At 37.8% G+C, this 22,509-nt stretch overlaps 1 protein-coding gene across 2 annotated transcripts in view; it reads right to left on the bottom strand.

Annotated features, from left to right (window-relative positions):
* Window positions 1-22,509, bottom strand: part of TOX (thymocyte selection associated high mobility group box) — a 218,823-nt gene that overhangs the window by 93,463 nt on the left and 102,851 nt on the right. For both annotated transcript variants that reach the window (XM_042809062.1, XM_042809063.1), the window contains exon 2: window positions 10,233-10,298. In XM_042809062.1, the coding sequence (XP_042664996.1) occupies window positions 10,233-10,298 (66 nt within the window). The remainder of the gene's footprint in view (window positions 1-10,232; window positions 10,299-22,509) is intronic.

Here is a 22,509-nt window from a genome sequence, read left to right as displayed (position 1 = left end):
TCTAAAAGTTTTAGTTGGATCAACCTTATCTCTAATTCCTAAACGGAAGACCTTCAACAGCAAGTGCTTTTTTCAGCTTCTTTTGTCTCTGCATGAACAAGGCTTGATAGCTTTAGACTACAATGCATTACTGTGGAAACCTTCGGTCTGTTACATAAATCATCTTAACACTCAGCAAGAATTGTCCAACAGTGCCATTGATATGTTCAAGTCAATGATCCTGCAAACAATTTTTTTTGTGCTTCTTCATATGGCAGACAACAGTAATAAATCATATTCGTTTTAAAACACACAATATACTAATTTATCAAGCAACAGCTATCAAAAGTGTATTACAGGGGAAGGTATAACTTTCTTCTATTGCGTTAATCAATTTCTCTAATTTACATTAGGTAAAGGGCAAAGCCTCAAGCAAAACATTAATTTTCCAGTACCAGATGAATTCTATTTTCAAGAAACAGAATGTGCTGACAATGATATTATCGATTTAAAATAATCGCAATTTCAAAGTTAACTGAATTATGTAGATGAATAGTTCCACTTGAGAATATTTTCATTAATTTTACTAATTTCATATATATAAACTATAGTAGTTTACTGCAAAATGCTTTTCATTGAAGATTTTAAATTGAATCACGTTTTAAAGATGACAATGAATAGAAACATAAATGTTAAAGGAGATTACAAGATTTGGGCTCAGCGAACATCAATACTATTATCAAAGCATTTGAGCTTCCCTTCACATAAAGACCTAGCTGTGCAGTTTTCCTATGTAGAAAGGTGGAGTAACTGTAAGAGAAATGTGCAAATCTTTTTTAGAATTACTGAACGCATTCCACAGTAAATCCTTAGAAAAACTCAAGCTCACAAGGCACACACAGAACATCCTTACCCCTACAACCAGGAGTCTTGCCCAGCTCACTTGCTCCACACTCTTATCATCTTAATGCATCCCAGTGAGGGATGCCAGACATTGTACACGTAGCCACTTTTTCTCTCCTGAAAGGCATTGTGAGGCACTTGGCTCCTCACAGTGTTATAGTTCCTAATAGCACAACCTCCAAAGTGAAGCATTGGGGATGTTTCATCATGACCCACAAGTAAACACAGCTCCTACTTTTGGAGATGATGTAAGAAGGGAAGACTTTCAACTCCATAGGTTTCCAGCATATAACTTCCTAAAGACAAGCAGGATGGTTCCCTCCCCTCACTGCTGCATTTTCAGGTTGTTACAGACCTGGTAAATGAGGCACGGAATAATATTCACAAGTTTTATTTTCTAACAACAGGACACCTGCAGTTCTTAATGTAACTTGGGATTCTATTTGACAGCTTTTGGTTTGTACTAACTGCAGTCAGTATTACCTATGTTATAATCTTGAAATAACGCTGTAAGATATACTTTTCTGAATTAGGTATTATATTTTCAGAATACTCTTCCTCAACTTCAGATAAAAAGTGTATTAAAAATAAAACACTTCTGCTGATCTTCTCATCAAGATATACCTAAATTATTCTCACTACAAAGCAGTAGGTAATAAAACCAGCAATATGCATATTCAATAAGCAGAATTTAGCTTAAAAAAAAAAAAAGAGGAGTCAAATTGTCACAAATCTTGCTTCTTGAAAATACAGATGATACACCACATTTAACCTGTCAGAAGCCTCATTAGCATCATAGACTCTAAACCAGCAATCAAGACAGTGTGCTCTTCACGTGTTTACATTTTTAAATGCTCTTAAAATAGCAATAGTATAGATTTACATTAAGTATTGCTGCTTAGGGGGCAAATATTCTGCCTAAATTTCCTCATCCCTTCTGAGAATGACACCTAAAAATGACATGATGCTGTACTCAGAGCACACAATGACAAAGTGCAAAGATTCCTTTACAGTTTGTTTTTTTTTTTCTTCTTCTTTTTTTTCCTCTCTTCTTTACTCATAACATTTCAGGAAAAATGGATTGCTTTCCATTTTTCAGGACAGTGGGTCCAACCCACGTCATTGTTCTCCTAACTACTGTTGAAAACAGGCATTCCTCAATGTCTGATTTCATGTAAAAAGTTACCACTCGAGAAAACAAAGACTGAAACAGAGGTATGGTGACTCTTCATAATTCTTCTGACTTCTCTTTGATTAGCCCTGTGCCAATCTCAGGAAAACCTGAAAGCTTAGGGATATGTGAGCCCCTAGTTTCTACCACTGATGTTAATGCCTAGATTTTGGACCCAAGGCTTGACAATAAGGAGGACGACGAAGATTCAGTACACAAACAGGTAAAAGTTATTTGAGAGAGTAAAACTGGAAGGATCTGGCCCTCTACTAATAAAGTGTCATGTAAGCAGTAGGACTGCTGAGACCTTGGCAATAAGCTCGATCATACTAATATCACACCAACCATCAGTAGTATTAAGACATTTTTATAAACTGCAAGAAATATGCGAGCTATTACAAGATATAATTCTGAAAAACAGACTTCTGTGTAAGAAGCCAATTTAAGAGGAAAACAACATAAACAATAGTAACTTGTGTGCTCAAGTGAGGCATCTTTTTAATTTTGAGTAATGAAGATGTCAAGCCAAATGCTAGAGTAGTTTAACTTAATTAGGTGGCCTATTTTTCCAGGCAGCCTTTCATTTCCTATTGAAAACTCAGCTTGTATGCAAGGCAACAAGAGCAATTTTGTCTGTAATGAATACCTCTGGGACTCCACAGAGTGATCATTTGAATGTTACATTGAAGACTGGTTTGAGTAACTAGTTTGGGCTTGTTGAGCTGCCAGACTTCGTAAAACTAACTAGATTAATCAAAGAATGGCATCTTAGCGGTTTATTCGGTCAGAGGGCAATAGGTCAAGCTGACTGTACTGTGGCAGCCTTTGCCAAAAGGGACAATATAATAGTAATTGGTCTAATTTGCAGTTCAAATTCATGTAATTCTTACAGACGTTTTATGGACTAAAAAAAGTTCATTTTATATGAAGCTCAGTTGAAAAATACTGCCTTTAACATTTCCCATGGTTACATCCCATAATTCATCCACACTGCTGACCTGCAGAGTTTCCTGGAAAGGAAACTACATAACTAAAATATATGATGTCTATAATCTGTTTTCACATGCTAAAAAAGTTGTACATGAAGGAGTGGAGGGAAACATTTTGAAGGATATTTTACGCCGGTTGCTCATTATACAGAAAATTCTCTCATGTCATGCACATGCACAGCAAAAAGCAGTGCATTTTCTCTTGTGATATGGGAAAAAAAATCTTCTGGCTTTTGAACACAGAATTCATCATTTGATGATTGATTTTCTGTTTACCTTTTTCACGGTAAAATAATAGCTTTTGTTATTTTTACTGTATTGATTTACAGTGGGCATATCACTGAAGTTGCCATCGTCCTGATGCCACAGCTGAGACAAGATGCACTATTTACTTTAGTTCCTCCCTTTGGTAACTCTTAAAAAAATACTTTTAATTGATGCACAGGATCACTGTGTATACAACACAGCCAAGTTCACAATTTTAGCTTTACACTATCAGTATCTGACATGTGCTTCTAAAGCCTCAAACTACTGCAGCAAGGCAATTACCCTCAAAAACTGCTTTCATTAAAAAGTTTTCAGACTTCATCGTTGTAAAGAAAATATAAGTGCAAGGATTCTACAGCCAGAAGATGAATAAGGGGATGAAAAGTATGTTGTAGTTGCCAGGGTTTCTGATGTGATCTTGATTTTGCAGATCCATGCTAATGATTTTCGAAGGCTGGAGAGAGACTCTTGTTTATCCACCTGTAATTATGGGTATGTTTGCCTGGAATCCTTAGGGAAAAGATTTTGCCCTCTTTAGTGTTTTTATAACATGTGCTATAGAATCAGCTTTAACTAAAAGAGGCATTAAGTAAAAACATGGTTTAATTAAGTAATGGATTTTTCAGAGATAAGTAGGGTCATTTCTTTTTGTGGTTGGAGTACAAGTCCAATACTTAATGAACGACTTGACTAAAATCAATTTTAGTAAAGGAGAGTGAAGCTATGTCTTTTTTGTAAACTTTGAAAAAAATTTTAAACATAGATCAACAGGCTATAATTTTGACATTTTTTATAAAACTTGATGCACTTGATCACAAAAAGATATAAAGATAAAACCCTGCCTGTGAATACATACACACTGCATGTGCACACATTTTGTGTTAACATTAATGACAATCATACATGATTTTATAATACGTATATGCACACACTCACAGTCTTGTTAATACAACTGCTAAGGTACTGTTAACAGGGACACAATATTTTCCAGACTCTGGACCTGATCTCAAGTGCATATTAAGAGATCACATTCTACACAAGAGGGAAAGGGTCACCTTTCCCTTGCTGCTGGTTAGGGAAAGGATCACCTTTCTCTTCAACCATTCATTCGGAATATGAAAGTGATGCCTGTTGTTTTTCTTTCCCTGAACCAATTTAAATTTACATCCCACTATTTTGGAAAGTGACTCCTATAGACTATTTCAGAGAAATGGAGGAGCAGGAAGTAGCCCTTCTGTTGTTATTGTACTTTTGGAAGTACAAGATAGTGGACCAGGAAAAGAGGTGGATATGATTTACAAGAGCACTGAACTACAGCCAACCAGCAGACTGATCAAGTGGCCTTGGCCTTTCAGAGCGGAGAACCCTTCTACTAACGAGAAAAGAAAGGCTTCCCAAATTTTGGGTAGGATTGCCTTGCACTCCAGGGTACTGTGTACGCATCAGCACTACTCTGACCATGAGAACTGAGCTGTATCTTCTTGGGAACACACATAGATTTTGCACCGCGTTTTGCAGTATGAAGTTGACAGCTGCAATGACAGCAACTTAATAGTGAGGAAACATCACTACGGGACAAAGAGACCAAGTACTAACCTATCTTTTGGAAAGACTGCACTGCAACAAAAGAGGGAGGAGTGGTCAGCAGGGTGAGGGAGATGGTTGTCCTTCCAAGCTCTGCCCTTGTAAGGCCCCATCTGGAGTACTGCATCCACCTTGGGACCCATAGCATAGGAAGGATGTGGAGCTGTTGCAGAGGGTCCAGGGGAGGGCCAGGAAGATGATCAGAGGGCTGGAGCACCCTTCCTATGAAGCCAGGTTGAGGAACTGGGCTTGTTCAGCCCAGAGAAGGATCCAGGGAGACTTGTAACAGCCTTCCAGTACTTGAGGGGAGCTTATGAGCAAGAAGTAGACCAATTTTTTTACATGGTTTGATAGCGATAGAACAAAGGAACTAGTTTCAAACTAACATAAGGGAGATTTAAGATAGATGTTAGGAGGAAATTCTGTACTCAGAAGGTGATGTGGCACTGGCACAGGCTGCCCAAAGAAGCTGTGGGTGCCCCATCCCTGGAGGTGCTCAAGCCAGGTTGGATGCAGCTCTGGGCAGCTGAGCTGGCGGGTGGCAGCCATGTCCACACTACGCTTGAGTGTTGGAACTAGGTGATCTTTAAGATCCCTTTCAACCCAAGATAATATATGATTCTATGATTATATGAAAGGAACAACAGAAGACAAGAAAGGATATCTACTATGTAGCATTTATCCATTCCTACTTCATATGAGTAATAGCTAACTCAGTAAGTAATTAGAGTATAAATATGAAATGGGAAGTAAGGGATAAAATTACAGTTGTGCATATGGTAACAAAAGGCAGAGGAACATTTTCCTAATAATGTGAAGAATCTCTCAGATGTCATTCCATCCAATTTTAGCCTGGAGCTGTACAGGATGAAACAGTTTTGACATCATTAGTGCCCACTATGCTAAAGGATATGTATATATATCATACACAGGTCTCTCTGTCATATCTTTGGGAGGGAGGAAAATACCTTCTCTGTGGAAAGAGTATTACCCTTCTGCCTCAGGTAGCTCATGTTTTCCAATAAGGGTAATTGAGATACTACCCCATATCACTGGCTTCAAGTCAGTTCCTCTTTCTTCCCTTTGGATCACAACTAAACATTTATCAAGCCTAAGGAAGCCTTAAAAGAGCGCTGAAGCTCTGTACAAGAGTCTTGAATTCATTATGTATTGTGACCAGGAATAAATGTAAAATAAACAGCATAATTTTATTCTGCATTGTACAAGACCCACAAATTACAGGAGGAGAAATTACATGAAGAACAATTCATCTTCAAGATTCCAATTATAGGTGTGAGGAGAAAACAATATATTTGTGGGAATTTGAAATGCAGAGCAGTTGGCATAGCTTTATTTTAAGATGATAAATATTTTCAGATTGAAGTGCAATTAGTAGTGAAAATGTCATGTAGTTTTACTATATATGTTTGTTAATATGGTTGGCATAACTCATTTAGGAGATGCCTGCAGTGCAGAGTCCTGTGCTACATATATCATAACAAAAATACAGTACTTACCCATCTATATAAAATGTACACAGAGACAACATTGCCAAACAGCCTTTTGGGACAGTCTAAAAGAATATCATTAATTTTTACTGTATACTTACACTTCTGGCTCAGCTCCAGCACTGCCTTTCTGTAAAAATCATTTCAAGTATAGAATTATGCTATTTGCTTGCAGCAACATCACACGAACAGTAGTGAGCCATATGTTGCTACTTAGCAACTTAGTCTATAAGTCCCAAAGCATGTACTGATTTGAAAATTGAACAGAAATGATAATTGTTGAGGGATGCTGTGAGGCAAGTTGTCTTGGACTACCAAGCTATGCAGATGTTTGATGCTACATAGCAAAAGGAGCAAAACTCTCTTTTTCCTGTCCAATGACTGAGCTTTTATTTATGTTAGCCTAAAGGCGACACATTGATTAAAACCCTTAAAATAATAGAAGGTGATGTTTTTCTGCATGTAAACACTTTGCAGTAAGCAAAAAGAACTGAAGTGCAAGGTTAGCTTTTTTTGGAGCAATTGCAATGTTCCTGATGTCTAAATTTTATTTCATTCTACACACACACACTTCATCTTATAGCCTCCAGATCTCTTGAAATGCTTGATTCTAAGAGAAGTGATAAGGCTTAGAAAGGCAAAACAGGCAAAGCTCATTTCTTAGGGTTAGATCCAAAGAAAGGAGGTGAGTATGTCAGCACGTACCAAGAGCCAAAAAATTCTGCCTCTACAGTCACGTAATCCTGAAGAGTGCGTAAAGGAAATTCCTTGCTCTCTGATGCTCTGTATCATGACCCAGTCTGCCAACATACCTCCCAAATAAGCTGGGTCACTCTCTGAAATCAGAAAACGACGTTCACACCTGACCCAGTCATCATAATCACAGCTTAAATAAAAGTTTCTGAGACAGCCATGCCTCTCCCAACATGGGATTCATATTTTTGTTAACAGATGTGCATCCATTGAGAGAAGTAGAGAACTCAATTCACTTATTCTGACTGGTTCCTGTTCCTCACCTCTGATCCCTCAGGGGAACATCTGAGTTACTGGGGATGGGAGGAAGCCTGCCCTCCTCTCTGAAGTCATGCAACTTCAAAACTCATGAGCACATCTGGAAAATGGAAACTGAAAACTCTATGGATTAAGTGACTAGAGCTTTATCTGGGAGAGAAAATTTTCTCATCTCTTCTTACAGGACTAGAGTTTTTCTACATTCAGTAACAATGAGAGGAAAATGAGCAAACAGATCTGAAAACAGAAAAGATCGGAATATACAGTCATATTCCTTCTTCCTCATGTTATCCTGTAACACACTCAGTCTTGCATGCTTTATTTTCACAGCAGTAAATATCTTACTCTTCCTTCAAAACAACCCATCTTTAACAGCCAGCTGGCTACTGAAATGGTGGCCAGTTCACCAATTTTGGGTGACCACTAAATGTTTACACCTGAGATGGGAACTACATCACATTACAGTGATCAGTGAAGACTTACTCATCAACAAAGAATTGCTCGGTTCCTTAAAGGAATTACCAGCAGTTATCTGCATCAGGAACAGGTTTGGGAAAGTTTCTAATGCAGTTTGTTACCTAAACAAGAGAGAGTCAGGATTTCCAACACCCACCCTTTTTTCTGCTCCTACTATGAGGGGTTTTTAATATATGTGAAAGCTTGTAATAATAACTTAATATTCCCTTAAAAAATCCACTGCAGTGGTGTAAGATGTCTGCAGCATTAGGAGGGAATCACTGTAAGAGAAAAGATGGTGGAACAGCCAAAGGCTGATAACTTCCCTCAAATGGGCACTGTGTGTGCCTGGCTGTTGTAGTAGCTCTTTGCCATATGGATTGCTCAGCAAAGGACAGAGAGATCAAACAAGTAACCTGGGGTTTAAATTCAGCCCAGGAGCTGGACACCCAAAAGCTAGGCTTTGCCACAATGAGTTTCTAAGTATACGAGTTCTTTATTGGTTCCAGCCCTTAGTAACTAAACAGTTTTCTAACACCTTTGAATTTGGAAAAGTCAGAACTGATAGACCATTTTCCTTGAAGACAAATCATGTGCACTTAAAATATCTAACCTTGGATCTTTAAAGATACCTTAAGAACCCATTGAGATCAGCAAGTGTTAGATGCATAAATATCTCTATGAATCTGGGCCTTGTTAGCACATGCAGAAACTGCATAAAAGATTAAAACTTATGCTCTTAATTTTTCAATATGCCATTTAAATTATTTAAACTACATGCATACACACACTACAAAAATATCAACTGAAGAAAAATAATTCTGATGTATAATGTGGATTTGCAATTCTTTGTTCAGAACTATTTAAGATAGATGTAATGATTCTCTGTGAGGTAGCAGCTGCCTTATAACAGCAATCATTCACAGAGTTTGTATTTCTACTGTTTCAAACAAATTCAATTAGCCCTTGCACTTCAAAACCCTTAAGGCATAAATGAGATGATACTATGCTGCTTTAATCTAATAGTAATACTAAAACTTGTCAGTACAGTTCTTGGATTAATGGTTGGAGAAAAATTAATAATATAATTTTTCATTTTTTAATCAAACAATTCTGTTCTAAACTACCTCTGGATCTTGGAGAGTTCTTAGCCGAATAAGCTGAATCATGCACAAATCCTAAATGCAAAGTACAGTTGGTCTCTAAAGGTATTTTGGCAATAACTTCAACAGAAGACTAGGAAGCAACATGGTGGAACATTCTGAAGACTGTCTTCCTGACTGAACAGTGCAATTCATCTCATACAGCCTCCTGCTTCCTGAGCCACAAATGCACCTGCATACTATGCGCTATGTTTAAGTAGCCTGTCTTGACTATTTGAAGAACCCCACTTCATGAGGATATTTCATCTGACTGTACTGTCACTTTCCAGAGCTGTTGATTTCTAAATTATGTCCAGCTCATCTATACACATTTACTTTGCAGCCAAATGTATTTCCCACCTAATAAGAGAGTTTCACATTATCCCACAGTCCTGGTGGAAAGAGGTGTATCACGCTAGACACTGCTGGGCCTGAGACATTGCATGACCTAGGCCACAAGTTCAATTATTCAGGGTGATTTCTATGACACAGTGTAATTGACCTGCACCACTATTACCATCATGTACTAATATAGAATTAACTGCATTTTAAGAAATAATTGAAGTCTTTAGATTTATAGAAAACCATAGCAGCTAACGGCTTAAGTGGAAATGTTCTTGAAAGAATTTTAAAACATACATAAAATTCTAGAATTTAGTGTATGGTTCCTCAAAAAGGGGACTAAAAATATCCATAAATATCTGCATCACATTAAACCTTTCGGGTTGAAGGCTAAAGGAGACTGAGTCATTTCCCTAGCACCACTGTTAACAGTGTAACATTGGCAACATTCCTTAGCCATACCATTAGTGTTAAAAATGCAGTTCTTCAACTACAACTGGTCTAGGAGTGATAATTAAAGCTATTTGTGACATGTGTAGCTTATAATGATTAACTTGTCTGCAGTCAGATAAACAAATAACGTGCACCTGTAAAGACTTTATTTCCTGAAGGTAAAACAACTGTTTAGGAAAGATCATGCTGGCAAAACAGCTGCTTGCATTCTGGAGAGGAAACAAGGTAGTATCTTTCAACAAACGCCAACTCTGCTGTTTTATCAACTCTATCTCATTAACTGGAAACAAGGCTTAAATGCTTTGTTTATAAATTATGATTATTCCTGATTGCAGCAGTTACTGATAGTGCCACTCATTTGCAATGCAATTCTTTGAATTTGTTTAATTACAATTTGAAACAAGGCAGAGAAGATTAATTAACCCACCTGGCTGGCTGGCACATAGTCCTGGCTTGGCTCTGTCATACTCATGTACATGTTCTCACCGTCAAACTGCAAAGGAAATAATAGTAAACATTTAGAAAACTTGAATATTTTTCATCAATGACTGAAAAAAAAAAGCAAAACAGTAGCCATAAACCAGTATTATAGCCTGGTTTTAGAGACTTCTAATTGCACGTGTGCATCTTGTCTTTGATGTTCTTGTTGTCATCCTTATTGACCCTGGATGTCAGTGATTTGGAGTAATTAGCGCTCTAGTAATTACAGCTAGCAAGCAAGAAATGAATGGTTCCCTTTCATCTGCAATCTGTTTTAAAACAAAATGGCTCATTTTGTGCACCATATATACATATTGCTGTTGGTTGTAATGAAGTGCTAAGTGAATTGCACAGTTACTGAGAAAAGGAAGATGAGAACAGAAAACACACTAAAATGCATCTTAATGGATTCCAACTTTAGCTTTTGAACAGAACAAGAGTTGAAATTTCAAAACAAATTAAGCCCCCTCATACTGAACTGTTCCCATACCAGAAAGAAGGAAATACATTTCCAGATAGCTTTCAGACATCTGAATGTATGAAACAGTATATCCAGAATGTATAGCTTAAAAGGATAGTTTGCTTGACGTGTGAATACAATAAGCTTTCATAATTAGAACTGCAAAAATATCCTTCAATAAATGTTAAATACCATTCATGGAAATGCATACAAAGCAATTTCTTGTTCTTTTTCTCCCCTCAACTGCAATTAAAAAGTAACAGAAATGTGATAGAAAGGAAATGATTAAAAACTGAGGGTCTGGGTGGAGAAAAACTGTCAGAACTGATGCCTCATCCTCTAACAACACAAAGTATAAACCTAATGATTTCTTACATGATCACTGAATCATTAAGGTTGGATTCTCATCTGGAAAATGTCCCCACAGAACTTCCATCATGCTCACTCAAGTGCCAGTGCCAACACGGTAACTACAGTGCCAGTGTCCATTCACAGGTAGGAAAGATCTTTTTAAACCTTCCAAGTAGAAATGCACAACAGCAGGAATCTCCATCACCAGCCATCAGCCACAGATTTCCAGCTGTTATGAGGTCTGTTTGAAATAACTTACACCTGACCCCTTCTGCGAATGTTTAGAGTGACATATTTTGGAAATGAGCCACTATTTTCGATGATGCAACGGCATTTTCAAAAAATCACCAACACTGACTGAGCTTCCTGAACTACAGAAGGTGGTAGTGAATTTCCTACGGACATTGCTCATTCCATCCTGAGCTTTTCAGGATATTCTACTTGCAAGGCGACTAAATCAAACTGTAGCTTTGGCAGACAGTTCCACAAGTTTTGCTGAAGCAGCTGTAAAGGTTTCAGCTTCCAGCTGTTCATCCTGTTCTGCCAGAGGCTACAAGCCTTGTAACAGCAACCATAAAAATGAATATGTCCCAGCTGTTGGCACAGCAGACAATGGTCTGCCCTTCCTGGACAGTAACTTAATAGATAGTCACAGCTTATCTGTCAGAATCCCTGTTTCCATGGCGGGAAAGGATGATGTTATAGACACAGATCTGCCATAGGAAGTTCAGCATTTCCAAATCTGATGGAACAGAGGTAGGTAGATAAGACCTTAAAAGCAGGGATTGATGATCTTTTTGTTTATTCTTTATTCTTTTTTTTTTTTTTTTTGTTACACCTACCTATACACCTATTTCTTTCAGTTTTCTCATTCAAGAATGTTCCTATTTATTTGCATTCAAAGCAGAATCTTGGAGAGCATTTTCAGGATGTAGATTGGTTGAACAATGGAATAAAATGTTGTTTCTTTCTTTTTTCTTTTTTTTTTTTTTCTGTGCAAATAAATGGAAAGATGAAATTCTGAGGAGGTATTTCACAGCCTGCTATCAGAAACCAAGCACTCTAGTATAAGGCCAGCAGGGACTCAACTCATTCACCTTGTCAAGCAAAAGACTGTCAAGCATCCTGATCACTGCAATTGGTACTTAGAATCCAGAAAGATGACTGACAACAAAACGTCAGTCTTTCTGACAGTGACATAATGGGGTTTAATGTTGAGAGACGGAAGTTAAAGAAAATCTGTTCTGAAATAAGAAAATAAGATCCGATTTTAGATAGTAATTAAGCTTTCCATCAACAACTAAGTCATAGTTTCTTAGAGATTTCTAAATTAACTTTAATTTTTTTATTTTTTTTTTAGAAAAAAATGCATTCCATATCATGTTTGTGAAAAATACTATGGACAGACTAGTTAACCTGGCTAGTTATGGTGGTCATATCCACCTTGGAAATCGTGATTCCTGAAGTTTCCCAGTTTTAATTTCCCTTGTAAAAGTCATATCCTTGCTACTCTGCATTATGAACATTGCCATAATTCATATATGATATACTCAGTTGCAATAATCCTGAAGAAAATTCTTTCTTTGGATGTTTATTGGCTAGATGCAGACCAGGGTTTCTTCAATTAATTTTGTCTTCTGTAACACCTGAGACTTTGATTTGAGAAAAGAATCTTAGCGAAGTATACTAATCTTTCAGTATACTAATATTTCCTTCCTTTGGATGTTTGGTCATCTGTCTTTCCTTCCAAGCTTATCATCACCAAATCTGCATTCACAGAAAAAAATTTAGCTAAAATCAGTTTTCCATGAACCCTGGCAATTTGCATCATTCCTCATGTTGTTCTTGGACCACCTTCCTATCTGATCAGTGCCTCGTTACTTCCAGTGCTTCAAGCACTGGTAGGATCTTGAACCTCATCATTTCCTATTCCTTGTGGCCCTCTATTCAGTTCTTCAGTTCTAATATGGTCTGCAAGCTTAAAGTAACTACGTATCAATGAAAGTGAAAAATATATATATATATCTGTACCTAAAGTTTGACTTCCTAGCTTTTAGTGCCTTAAATGAGAAATGATCTTCTGCAACATTTTGGATCAATTTGTTAGGGTAAATTTTCAAAAAAAAATATATTGATGCATAATGTCTGCAAAATCAGGGAGGCCCGGTAATATCTAAAAATTCCCAGAATTGTTTGATTTATTACCTAATTTCTCCAATATTTGAACATGGAATTTAGTCATTGTACTGTTTAAACTTTGTTAGAAGTATGCATAAAATACTGTATATTAGGTTGTATAGTTTAATAAGATTTGATGGAAAGTGATTTTTTTGTAGTGTTTTGCAGGATGCAAGCTGTATTAGCTGGTACTAACACTGTCCTCCATATTAGTACGTGTACAGAATTTACAGCTATAGTAAACACTATAAATGTAAAAACATTTACACCATCAGTGCAGTGTGGTGCATCACACCTTGGTGGTCCTGAAGACATCAGACACAAGCCTGCAAACCAACTGTAAACTTCAAGGACAAAGCATATACACATACATTTTCTACAGCAGGTGTTTAGGAACAAGTTCTTAATGTTTACTAAAATGTTTCTAAAATAAGGAAACTATCGTTTATGTAAACCTAATCTAAAAAAAAAAAAAACACAAAGGTTTACTTCAGTACTGAGTTGATTCAGTATCAAAGAAGTGTGGATTACAGACGACCTCTACCATCCACCCCAATTAGACTTGAAGCCAGCCAGTACTGTGGGGGACAGTATAAAAGGCTTTTCAAAAACTACATTAACAGCAAAAGGATGTCCAGAAATAACCATTACTTGATGAGAATGGTCATCTCACAAATAGGGATCAAAGAAAACAGAGACATTCAGTGCCTTCTTCAACTCTGCCTTCAACATGATAATGGGTCCAGGGCATCATGAAGCCCCAAGTTGGAGTACTGTGCAATAATGAAGAACTCCCAGCCATTCCCAAACACACATGAGATTTGCTGCTCCAACTGCTTGCACATGTTTATGGGTCCCAATGGGATTCATCCCAGGGTACTCAAAAGAGCTGGCTGATATCACTGAGAGACTGCTCTCAATTATTTTTCAACAGTTTCGGGAATCTTAGAGGTCCCAGTTGACTGGAAGCTGGCAGATGTTCCAGTTTTCAAGAAAAGCAAGAAAGAAGATCCTGGTAATTACAGGCCTCACTTTGGTGCCTAGCAAAATTATGGAAAAGATTATTCTGGGAGTTGTTGAAAAATATCTGAAAGACAATGTAGTCAGTGGTAACAGCCAATATGGGTTTGTAACAGGAAAGTCCTGTTTAAAAAGTTTATTATCCTTTTATGAGAAGATTGCCCACCTAATTGACCAAGAGAAGCCAGCTGATGTAATGTTTTTGGATATCAGTAGAACTTTCAATACCATTTCTCACAGTATCCTTTTGGGCAAAACGTTCAGCATATAGCTAGACAAAAAAAAAAAATAACGCGATGGGTGAACATTTGTCAGATCAGGCTCCAAGAGTCAAAGAACACCAGACTGGCAACCAATACTGAGTGTAGTTCCATTTTAGGGCCAGTTATCTTTAACGATTTTTTTAATGACTTGGTTAGAGGATTTGAAAGTAAACCAAGTAAGTCTGGGGATAACACTAAATTGGGAAAAGCTGTTGATTCTGTCAAGAGTGGAGGAGCCTTGCTGAGAGATCTTGACAAACTTGAGGACTGGGCAATCACCAACTTCATGAAGTGTAATGAGAGCAAGTGCTAGATTCTGTGCCTGGGATGGGATAGCCCTGGATATATGTACAGGGTGGCAGATGAGAGTTTGGAAAAAAGTCCTGTGAAAACAGGTCTGGAGGTTCAGTTTGACAGCAAGTTCAATCTGAGTCAGCAGTGTGTCCCATCAGCCAAAAGGGCCAATGGTATCCTGGAGCGCACCAGACCCAGCATTGGCACCAAGCAAGGGAAGAAATGGTCCTGCTCTGATCTCTGTGGCCTGAGTGCAAGTTTGGGTGCCACAGAGTAAGAAGGAGATTATATTATTAGAGAGTGTTCAAAGGAGGACTACAGAGATGGTGAAGGGTCTGAAGGGCAAGGTGAATGAAGAGTGGTTAAGGTCCCTTGGTTGCTCAGTCCAGAGCAGAGGAGGCTGAGGGGAGGCCTCATGGCAGGCTGCAGCTCCTCACAGGGAGTGGAGGGGCAGCTCTCAACAGAAGTGTCAAGGAGTTGCACTACGGGAGAGTCAGACTGGGGGTTAGGAAAAAGTTCTTCATCAGAGGGTGGCCAGGCATGGAACCTGCTCCCCAGGGCAGTGGTCAAAGCCCCAAGCTACTGGTGTTCAAGACACATTTGGACAATGCTCTCAAAACCTCATATGGTTTTGGTTTTAGATGATCCAGTGTGGAGCAAGGAGTTGGACTCAGTGATCCTTGTGGATACCGTCCAACTCTGGATATTTTATGGTTCTACAGATAAAGGATAAAAAAAAAAGTACAAGCCTTCAATAAAAAAAAGAAGTTCAGAGATACTGATGCAGTGCACTGTCACCTCCAAGAACACAAGACTAGACCACACTGATACAATAAACCACGAAAAAAAATGCTAACAATTTGATCAACTAAAAAAACCGTATAATTTCTTTATCCCAGGTGCATCAAACTTCCAAAACAAGCCCCTTAACTTCAGAAATTAATGCTTTCTCCAATATTAATGTTGCAGTAAGGTTTAGGCTGGATATCAGGAAAACCTTTACTGAAAGAGTTGTTAAGCACTAGAATAGGCTCCCCAGAGAGGTGGTTGAGCCACCATCCATGGATGTGTTTAAAAACTGTTTGGATGTGGTGCTCAGGGACATGATTTAGCGGAGGGTTGTTAGAATTAGGGCAGGATGGTGAGTTTGCAATTGGACTTGATGATCTTTAAGGTCTTTTCCAAACTGAGCAAACCTATGATTCTATTATTAAATTATTTTAGCATTCTATATATTGCTTTTTAACTTGCAGGCTCTGCAGCACTGCATCTTTTAATTCTCTTCCAGAACAGCTTAAGTCATAAGATCCCCACCTCGTACCATACTGAGACAATGGTTCAAGTAGCCTATCTAAGTAGAAAGTGAATCAATAGATCAGCAGATAAAAGCCAGAGACACCTCCAATCATGCCTCCAAAATCACCTTATTTTAATCATCCCAGGTCTACAAGAGCCTTGTATTTCCTAAACTTCCCTACCACTCACTGTGCTAGATCTCAAACAAATAAACCACACGAGTGTCACTTAACCTGGATGATTCATCCAAACAAGAGATGAAGTACAAAGAAAGGCAGTTAAATGAACTGTCTTTTGTGAACTTATATATGATATATATATATATCATATGACATTTCATCTAAAGCTTTCCAACCTGTCTCCAAGAACATTCAGTATCATTAAAGGCAGACTTCAAAATCTTTCATTTTAATCTATTAAAAGTGAATGCTAATACAATATTCTGATGTGTGATAATAACTACTCTTGACAACATTTCTTTTCATATTAAAGTGTAACTGCATGAGAAGTTTGGGTGAGAGTAAACTAAGACTATGACTGCATTTTAATACGGAAATATATATAACTGGGAGCTGTTTTTAACACATATTCAGAATTCATCATACTCTAAGTATTAGAAATAAAATATATAGGCAACACTATCACATGGTCATTAAGAAATCCCCAGAGAATAACCATATTTAAGACAATTTGGCAAGATGTTTGGCAAACAACGTGCACAAAACATCCAAGCATTGCTATAAAACATCATTTATTCATGTACTTTAGAAACTTACATAAACACTGCCTGACTCTTACTGATGCAAGAGCTATGATAGAGTTCAGCAAATGTCCAGATTGCTTTATCAAACATGGATTTAGCCAAGTTCACAAAGTTGGCTTTGGTCTCCCATGAGCATTGCATAGTATCAGTCGCAGAATGGCAGGAAACCTGTTTTCATCCCCCACTTATGTTGCAGGCAAATCTGCCAGCATTTATTTATAATGATTATTATGAAGTAACAAGCTTACAAATATTTTTCACTCTTTGTATTTGACTATGTCACAAAGTTGTTGTAAGTAGGCTGCATATAATCAAGTAAAGAACAAAACTTAAAGAATATTTGTTATTGATTATTCACTTTGTCTTCATTGCAAGGGTTATCTGTGTTATCTGGATTTCAGGGAAAATTAATTCCCTCTCCTCTTTTTTTATCACTGCCTCTTTGCTACCTCACACTTCTTCGCTGTTGCTGGGAGAAGCAAGTATTTATTTTGTTTCCTCTTCATCCATACTTAGCATTTTCTGAGGAAATTGCCAATTTGCTTTCTCTTTGTACATGTAGCTATGTATGCCCTAAGTTCTGCAGAGATAGTTAGACTACCTAAGGTTAAAAAAAAAAAAAAAAGTAAATCAACCATGTGTTTCTTTGCCTCAGTGCTGACGTAAGCTTCTCCTAACTTATACTGGAAAGCAGCACAATGTCATAGTACTATAACTTGTCCAGCTGTAGTGTAGGCATGGAAGCATGATGAACACTAGTGGAGATGGCTTTTCAAGCCAAAATAAACTTGTGGATGGCTGAGGGGAAGCACTGAGGGACAGCATTTAATGCACAGGTTGTATCTCAGCAGAAATACCCTGAAATAAAGGATGAGAAACAAGTAGAGAAATCATCTGATTGGTGGAGGCTGCTGTATATAATAAGTTCAGCTGCTGTGTAAAGACACATAGACTAGACATCCTAGTTTCTTTGAAGGATCTTAACAATCTCCAAAGCCTGTGTTATTAGTTGTAATCTGAATACAAAGTTCTACTACTCTAGATTGGAACTAGAAACTAGATTTAATTTTAAACTTCAGCCAAACTCTTTAATTATAGCTCACCTTGCTCTAGCAGACCTCCAAGATAATTTGTTATTATATTTTAGAAAAATGTCAGAAGAACACTGTAGAAAAAGATTCATTTCTAGTGATTCAGTGATTTCAGTGCTTACAGCTAATAGATACCATTTATAACTAATATGATCTAGAAGCCACTACTCCTGAAAAAGCTTTAGAACTAGGTAATTTTGTACATTTTAAACCAAATGAGAAGAATAAAGTGTCACAGGTGGCTCAATGACAAATAGAATGTTTTATTTTACTCAGAGATGCTGAAATGAGACAAAAATAATGATGGGATGCAACATAAATCAACAAGTGAGCATGCTAAAAAAACAGCTGATCTTGTTATGAACTATCAAACATAAAAACAGACATGTCTTGTAAACAGTGTTGCATGATGGAAAACCTCTTCTTCCATGCAGTTTGGGAGAGTGGTATATCTGTATTAAATTGAAACTCTGTTTTGTCTTCTGAATTCCATTTTGTATTCTGTACTGAACACATGTTTAAATTTGCCCAAGACAGGTTACAGTAATGTATTCCAGACAGGCAACCTTTCCAGGAAAGGGGCTTGACACCTTGCTGAAGGAGTATCACAGGAAAATTGTCAAAAAACAATCTAGTACAATTGACTTTGATTGTCTCTGTTCTACTGTCTTCCCTCCCTCCTTCCAGAAATGTTTTTTGAAAGAGGAGATTATTGGAGGACTATGAGTTGGGTGAAAATGCCTGAATGCAGCACCATACCAAAACCAAATTAAACCACTTTGCATAGCTGGATATGCCTGTATGGACCAAGGCAGGTCAGTCACTGCCGGAAGGACTGGAGAAGTCCCTCCAAATATAGTATGGGCCTTCCAGGTCACAGAAAGTTTGACATTCAAAGCTGTGGAGAAAAACTGATGTATCCCCAGATTATTAGTTTTACTCATTTTAATTAAATTAATTGTCTTTCAAGAATGAAGTATTAGGAAAATGCTTTATGAATCCTATGTTTTCATTCTCTTACTTCTTGTCTAAACTATGAATGTTGGGTAGGATACATTTAACTAATTCAAGTACATTGATGTGCAGGCTAAGCATATTGTCATCTACTACTCTTGAGGCAGAACAAACACACTGCTGCCTTGGACACATCACTTCTTTTCCCACAGTAAGTGTCATCTTCCAGGGGCATCTGCCCTTCATGAGAGAGCCAAGATGCAACTGGAGGCCCTGCTTAGATGCAACCACAAATAGCTATGACGTCAGCAGGTGGTTTTTGCTCCCTGGTGGAGTTGGGAAGGAATCTGCCCCAATCTCCATGGCTCACTGGAGTGAGCAGTGAGCTGGACTGGTACAGGCAGTCTGCCATGGAGCTGGAAGTGACGGAGCTGCTTTTCAGAGAATTGCTGTCAGACATCTATACCGAGAAAAAAACATCAACTGTGACAAAAGTCTAACTGCCCTGAGCACACAAATGACTTTGATATGTGTAGGATTCAGTGCTTGGATCAAGGCATGATAGCAGGCTAGCAATGCACTATACTATGCCATTCCACAGCCTGCCTTTCAAAGCGGAAGTGTTTTGAAAATACCCTACTTGATTCTCCTAAAATTAGACCATTTATAAGACATACCATCTCTCCAAAGAGTATAGGTAGCAGTGTCAAAGTTTTCTTTCAGATTCTTATTTGTGTCATAAATATCTACACTAGACCTTACATCGCTGTATTCCCTAAGTGTGCTCATTATTTATTATGCTGGTTGTGAGAAACGGGAAGAACCACAGGGTTTCCCGAATACGTTCTCAAAGGTAGCAAACAGGCTGAATGTCTAAATATGCACTAGTTAAAACCTGAATGATAGCACTACAGCATTTGTGTTTTTCCTGCACTTAATAGAGGTTAATGTGGAACAGGAGAGGAGGTGAAGGGGGGTGTTTAGCTTCCCGCTTGGAGCCTGCATGTGTCAGTGCCTGACAGAGCCTTGAAGTTGTTAGCCTTCATGCAGAGAGCTAGCTGAATGAGGTTACAGTGCTGAGCACAGCGGGCTAATAGAAGTAGGATCAGACTGATAGGAGGAGTGGCAGAGCCTGGGCACAGCAGAACATATCAAAGACAGCCCAGGGGAGAGTGGGTACTGTATTAGTCTTTTGTGTACATTTAAATGGAAGACAGTGAGCATGCAGAGATGAACTCTGAACTCACTCGGCTGGGCTCCTGCTCCTTTTAACCTTGGGTGTTAAATAAAATTAAAAAAAGCCACAACACACTGTAGACTGGACTCTCATGCTAAACTACCTTCAGTATGCAAGAGATATGTTAAATAAACACACCGAGATCAAAGTGGCAAATGCTTTTTGTTATTATTTTACTCCATCCATACTAAATTATAGATGTAGCCACCCACTGGGAAGATAGGGTGATAAGGTGGAAAGGTTTGAATAACTAATAGGAGTAGTCCTTTATTTTTCAGACCACAGTTGCTGAGAAAATTTATTTAACCTGGTAGGCTTGCAATATATTCAAATCCCATCTGGCCTGTTTCACAACAAGGTCTAATCCTGCATCCTGGACAGAGAAGGGAATTTTACCATCACCATTTGGATGGGAACTGAATCAGACAGAATGACAAGACAATAAGGCCCTTCTTAATTCTGAGTTTGAGACATTTTTTGTTGATATTCATCATGGTCTTATGATTTCAAATGTTAAATTATATAGTAAAGTAGAAAATCTTAACCAAAAAGATCTGCATAGAACAGAGAAATGACAAAAAAAAAAAAAAAAAAGCAGGTTTTGTATATCCCGATGCAGATCTCCCTGCGATTCTTTATGGCAGAAGACTTCACAGATCTTAGCAAATGAGTTTTGCACAAATAGGACAAAAACATTCACTTGCATGACTACATTGGGAGCTGTGTTCAGGGACCCATGGACAGAATTTGACCCATTATGTTATTTATAGAGTGAATGGGGTGTATATATAGCTCCTGTGGGAAAGTACATCTGCTTCCACACAGAAGAAACTTAGAAATAAAATGGGCTACTACAACAGAAACAACAAAAGCATAAGCAAAACTCTACCATTATTCTGAAAATCTCACGACGACACATAAATTAAAGGTAACAACTGTCATCAGATAACTAGCAAGTCTTGTCCACATACTGCTATGCTTCATGATTAAAACCATAAGGAAAAGAAAGCCTCTATATACTTATATTTATAATTTTTAAAAGTATACGTAATGCTTGATCATTAAGGGACTTGAGCATCCTTACCAATGCAGCAGGTCACTAGAGCATAAGCATTAAAATCATCCTGTTGAAGCAGATGAGACTGTAAGACTAAAACCAAGCACTCATTCACATTTGTGATGAGATAGGGCCCAAAATCTCAGAAATGTACAGGAATAGCCATAAAACAGTGAAATACTTGCCAAGCATAATCAGCTTAAATTTCTGGTAAACCAAATTATTTAGCAGACAGATAAGATCTTATTAGGTACAGCTAATTGAGACCTGGAGGGGATGGTAACAAAAAATGACTAATTGCAAGGTTTTAGCAAAACACAGGCATCTGTTGACAATGTCTTGTCATGACAACTATAATATGTTGTACGACTGATAAATGATCACAGTTCAGCAAAATAACAACCATTGCTGCCACGTGGACAATCTCGCTTCTATTCACAGTTACTTTGGTATAACAGGAACTCCATTAATTTAAACAGATTACTGTCAGGAAGAATGCTACACATTTAAATTCACGTCTGCAGCAAGTAAACACGTGGAGCCTCACATACATTCTAAGTGAACTTGAAGGAACTTGGGTTTTTTGTTGTTGTTGTTTGTAGTTTCGTCAAAGATTTAAAAGTTTGAGAAAGCTTGGAGCACTGATTTATTCTTTTCCTACATGGTCTACAGGCAAAGCTCAGAAATACTAATAGAACAGTATAGAATGGCTTAGAGTATTCTGTTTCAAAATAGGTCACTCAAAAGCAGAGATGCTTAGAAATGTTCACAGTATCACTCAGAAGCAGAACTGGAAGAGATGTATATAGTATACATTTGATATATTTAATTGATAAGGTAGCAAATGTGTGCAAATAAATTTCAATTTAGTTTTAGTTTAGAAGGTAAAGGTTTATAATATAGGTACAGTTGTACTTGTCACCCTGTTACAAAAACTCCTTCAAGAAGATAAATATTCCATCTCTTTCTCTTTCCTATTTGCAGTAACAGCAGAACCGTCAGTGCTGGCTACTGTTTTTCCCCCAACCAGAACATTCTGAATCTATTACTGCCGTACATTTCTCACAAAAAATCAGACAGCAAAAGTTACTCAGATCTGGCACTGTTAGAGTCACACCTGTTGCCTTTCAAAGAAAACGTGTATCAGTAAGAGACCATCATAGTGCTGGAAGGAAGCTCCTTGGACAGGCAAATCCATCCTTTGAATAATAGCAGAATAGGTTTCACTCACCATCCATGAAGGTTTATTGCCAAATGCTG

This window comes from Centrocercus urophasianus, unplaced genomic scaffold, assembly GCF_019232065.1.
Source record: "Centrocercus urophasianus isolate 14NV4802_14NV808 unplaced genomic scaffold, USGS_Curo_1.0 seq_11, whole genome shotgun sequence".
NCBI lineage: Eukaryota > Metazoa > Chordata > Aves > Galliformes > Phasianidae > Centrocercus > Centrocercus urophasianus.
This window is presented reverse-complemented; position numbering and strand designations above follow the sequence as displayed.